This window comes from Nansenia antarctica (assembly GCF_963989245.1).
Source record: "Nansenia antarctica genome assembly, chromosome: 2".
In the NCBI taxonomy this organism is placed as follows: domain Eukaryota; kingdom Metazoa; phylum Chordata; class Actinopteri; order Argentiniformes; family Microstomatidae; genus Nansenia; species Nansenia antarctica.
Genome location: NC_137675.1, coordinates 2,947,423 through 2,952,422, shown reverse-complemented (window position 1 = coordinate 2,952,422; position 5,000 = coordinate 2,947,423). Strand labels below are relative to the sequence as shown.

General features: G+C 52.6%; 1 protein-coding gene across 2 annotated transcripts in view; it reads right to left on the bottom strand.

The window, feature by feature from the left end:
• abcc2 (ATP binding cassette subfamily C member 2) overlaps positions 1 to 5,000 on the bottom strand; it is a 45,689-nt gene that overhangs the window by 6,418 nt on the left and 34,271 nt on the right. For both annotated transcript variants that reach the window (XM_080524314.1, XM_080524315.1), the window contains exon 23: positions 1,276 to 1,430. In XM_080524314.1, coding sequence (XP_080380440.1) covers positions 1,276 to 1,430 — 155 coding nt within the window. The remainder of the gene's footprint in view (positions 1 to 1,275; positions 1,431 to 5,000) is intronic.

The window sequence follows — 5,000 nt, the reverse complement described above, 5'->3', positions numbered from 1 at the left end:
TCGGAAACCTCTGAACCTTGGTGCTGTCTGGCGAACGAGCCCGCGTTCATACCAGTGTAACCTGAACCATCCGCGTCATCAACGCTGGGTGATGAAGGGGCGGGATAAACAAAACAATTCACAACTAGATGGCAGCTACTTCACTGGAAAAGAGGATAATATCTTCCACTAATACAGTATCTGAAATAAACACAATTTTCTGTGAAACAAAACAAAAGACACTTTCTATATGCGTTCTTTTACTAATCAGCTGCTCCATTACTGGAATAGAAATGGCTTACGAAATTCGCGTTCGCGCATGTCCGCGCGCGTGTGCGTGTGTGTGTTTGCTGAGCATGTGAGGAAGATAGAGAGAATAATGACACTTTTGATATTGTTTTTGATCACTAATGATTAGATTTAGATTAGATTACATTTTGTCTACTTCCTCCTTGTTGGTCTCTGCAGCCTAGAATAGGACACACCCACTGACGACGTGACTGTTCTACGTTTTGGTTCGCGCTTGAGAACCACTATTTTTTGGTGCCCGCTGCGAACCAACTTTTCAGGTTCCGAACCAATTGAGCTTCGGTCTGAACGCGCCGGCCGGTTCCAGACTTGGTTTGCGAACGCGAACCGGCACGGTTCTTTTCCGGTGTGAAAGCCCTAACTGAGGCACAGAGAGACAGACAGACACAGAGACAGAGAGACACAGAGACACAGAGAGACACAGAGACACAGAGAGGCACAGAGACACACAGACAGACACAGAGACACACAGAGACACAGAGACACAGAGAGACACGGAGACACAGAGACACAGAGAGACACAGAGAGACACAGAGAGACACAGAGACACACAGAGACACACAGAGACACAGAGAGACATAGACACAGAGACACAGATAGACACAGAGACACAGAGACAGAGACACAGAGACACAGACACACAGAGACACAGAGACACAGAGAGACACACAGAGATACAGAGACACAGAGACACAGAGAGACAGACACAGAGACAGGGAGACAGAGACACAGAGACACAGAGACACAGAGACACAGAGACAGAGAGACAGAGACACAGACACACAGAGAGACAGAGACACAGAGACACACAGAGAGACAGAGACACAGAGACACACAGAGACACAGAGACACACAGAGACAGAGACACAGAGACACAGAGAGACACAGAGACACAGAGACACACAGAGACACAGAGAGACAGAGACACACAGAGACACAGACACAGAGAGACACAGAGAGACACAGAGACACAGCCTCCTACAGTACCTTGGCGAAGCGGTTGACCACCCTTCCCGAGGGCGTGGTGTCGAAGAACAGCATGGGGACACGGAGGATGTTGGCCAGCAGCCGGGAGTGCAGGGTACGAGACGCATCGATGGACGCCATGGCTAGGAGCAGGGTCCCTAGGAACACCAAGAAACCTGGAGAGAGAGAGAGAGAGAGAGAGAGAGAGAGAGAGAGAGAGAGGGAGGGAGAGAGAGAGGGGGAGGGAGGGAGGTAGAGAGGGAGGGAGAGAGAGAGATGGGAGAGAGAGGGAGGGAGGGAGGGAGAGAGAGAGAGAGGGGGAGGGAGGGAGGGAGGGGGAGGGAGGGAGGGAGAGGGAGGGAGGGAGAGAGAGAGAGAGAGAGGGAGAGAGGGAGGGAGAGGCGGGAGAGAGAGAGAGAGGGGAGGGAGGGAGGTAGAGAGAGAGAGATGGGAGAGAGAGAGAGGGAGGGAGGGAGAGAGAGAGAGAGGGAGGGAGGGAGAGAGAGAGAGGGAGAGAGGGAGAGAGAGAGAGAGAGGGAGAGAGGGAGGGAGAGAGGGAGGGAGAGAGAGAGAGAGAGAGAGGGAGAGAGAGAGAGGGAGAGAGAGAATGAATTAATTAATGAATGGTCTTTATTGTCATTAATATAGTACAGGTACCATACAACGAAATTTGGGAGGGGGGGCTCCCCTGGTGCTAGGAAAAAAATACAAAAAACAAGTGTCGCAGTTTGCAGGTTTGAAATGTTCACAGTTGTGTTTCAGTATTGCACTTGATTACAATCTAGTAGCTGGCATCAAATTGTCTAGATTGTCCAGGGCCTAGAACCTAGGTCTTTGCTGTGTTCAGGGCCTGAATGGCCCTAGGGCAGAAGCTGAGCTTCAGTCTATTTGTCCTTGCGGACATGGTCCTGAACCGCCTGCCCGAGGGCAGCCGAACAAAGTGTTCGTTCCCAGGGTGGGATGGGTCTCTGGAGATCTTGGAGGCCTTCCTGAGGCAGCGTGTGTTGTACAGCTCTTCCAGAGAGGGGAGGGGGCGCCGATGATCTTCTGGGCCGATCTCACGACTCTCTGTAGCGCTTTCCTCTCTGCAGCTGTGCAGCTGGAGAACCACACGCAGATGCAGTAGGTGAGGATGCTCTCCACTGTGCAGCGGTAGAAGGTCCCAAGCAGCTCCTGTTTGAGGTGGTATTTCCTGAGGACTCTCAGGAAGTAGAGCCGCTGTTGTGCCTTCTTGATGATGGCTGCTGTGTTGGTCTTCCAGGACAGGTCATCCTGTATGTGCACCCCCAGGAATCGGAGGGTTGAGACTCTCTCCACGCTCTCTCCGTCGATGAGCAGGGGCTGGACCTCAGATTTTTTCCTCCTGAAGTCCACGATGATTTCCTGGGTCTTTGACTGGTTCAGCAGCAGGTTGTTAACCTTGCACAGCTTGCCCAGCTGCTCCACCTCATCCCTGTACGCCGCCTCGTCCCCCCCCCGAGATGCAGCACACCACGGTGGTGTCGTCTGCAAACTTTATGATGGAGTTGCTGGGGTGGACGGGGGTGAAGTCGTAAGTGTAGAGGTTGTAGAGGATGGGGCTTAGCACGCAGCCCTGGGGGGACCCAGTGCTGAGTCTGAGGGCTGTGGAGGTGTGGGAGCCCACCCGCACCCTCTGGGGGCGGTCAGACAGGAAGTCCTTGATCCATGCACAGACACAGGAGTGTGATAGTCCCAGGTCTAGTAGTTTGGTCACTAGCCTGTCTGGAAGGATGGTGTTGAAGGCAGAGCTGAAGTCCACAAAGAGCAGTCTCGCGTAGCTGTTCCCCCTCTCCAGGTGGGATAGAGTGGAGTGGAGAGTCGTCGCGATGGCGTCCTCTGTGGACCTGTGGGCTCTGTAGGCGAACTGGTATGGATCCAGGTTGGGCGGGAGGCGTGTGACTATGTGGGCCCGGACCAGTTTCTCGAAGCACTTCATGATGATTGGTGTGAGTGCCACCGGGCGGTAGTCGTTTAGGCAGCTCACCGTGCTTTTCTTCGGGACTGGGATGATTGTTGAGGTTTTCAGGCAGGGTGGGATGGTGGCCTGGGACAGGGACTGGTTGAAGATGTTGGTGAAAACCCCGGCCAGCTGGTCGGCGCAGTCCCTCAGCACCCGTCCCAGGACGCCATCCGGCCCTGAGGCTTTTCTGGGGTCCACCGCCTTCAGCACGCGTCTCACTTCATGCTCTGTGAGGGTGAGGCTGCTGAGAGCTGGAGAGAGTGGTGTTTGTGTTGTGGTTACCTCCGTTCGCCCCTCGTCGAACCGGGCGTAGAAGGAGTTCAGCTCTTCCGCCAGCAGGGGGTCGTCCTCCGCGGCTGTGAGCCTGTTGGCTCTGAAGTTTGTCATGTGCTGAACCCCCTGCCACACCCGCCTGGAGTCGTTGCTCAGGAAGCATTCCTCAATCTTCTCTCTGTGGTCTGCCTTGGCCTCCCGGATGCCACGGTTTAGGGTAGCCCTGGTGGTGCTGTACAGCAGTGTGTCCTTCGCTGAGAAGGCGTTGTCCCTCTCCTTGAGCAGTTTTCTGACCTTCTCAGTCATCCATGGCTTCGTGTTGGGGTAGACCCGGACACGTTTGTCCACGGTGGCTGAGTTGGTGCAGTTCACTATGTGGTTCAGAACCGACGACGTGAACTGTTCCAGGTCCTCATGCTCATATTCCTGCCATGAGGTGTCATTCAGGCAGATCTGCAGTGGAGCGGACCCTGCTGGCCAGGTTCTGACAGTCTTAGTGGTGATGGGGGCACTTTTCCTCATGGGAGTGTAGGCTGGGATCAGGAGGATGGACACGTGGTCAGACATGCCTAGATGAGCTAGCGGTCTAGCCTCGTAGGCAAGCTTGATGTTGGTGTATACCTTGTCCAGTGTGTTATCTCCTCTTGTTGCACATTTAACATGCTGATAGAACTTGGGTAGTACTACCTTCAGGTCAGCATGATTGAAATCCCCCGCGATTATATGTACTGCTTGAGGATCTGCGCTCTGTCCACCACTGATGACGTCATGTAGCCGGGCTAATGCTAAGCTAGCATCTGCGCTAGGTGCTATGTAAACAGCTGTTATGTACACCGCGTTGAATTCCCTCGGGAGGTATGTGGGTCGGCATTTAACAGTCAAGTATTCCAGGTCTGGGGAGCAGTGGCTACTTACAGTTACAGTAGAGAGAGGGAGAGAGGGAGAGAGAGGGAGAGAGAAAGGGGGGGAGAGAGAGAGAGAGGAGATAGATATTTTACTTGATCTGTATATTTGACTATTATAGTAATGTATTTGAGATACATTTTGCTTATTATTTTGTGTATTTTTGCTTTTTCTTTAACTGTAAGAAGCATTTAACTGTAAAATTGTTTTGTGTTTGATACCATTCCTCATTCCATCCCATGCATTACAATAAACCCATCCTCCGATTTCTACCTCCACCAGCCTCCCTCGATCCACAGGACAGTCCGACTCTGTCTGTCATCGGTAACGTCACAGTAACAGGTTTAACTGCTTATTCGCCAGTTCAATGTGATGGATGTCTTCGCCGAACTATCAGGAGAATATCTGAATGTTTTGGAAACCTGAATAAAAGTGATTTACTACTTTTATTATTTGACTACACTCAATCTGTGCGGAGTGGATAACTTTAGGTGTGGGGCGGCTGTGTCTCAGGAGCCGGCGTCTAACGATCGACAGATCGGTGGTTCGAGCCCCGGTTGGCCACATGTCGAGGTGTCCTTGGGCAAGA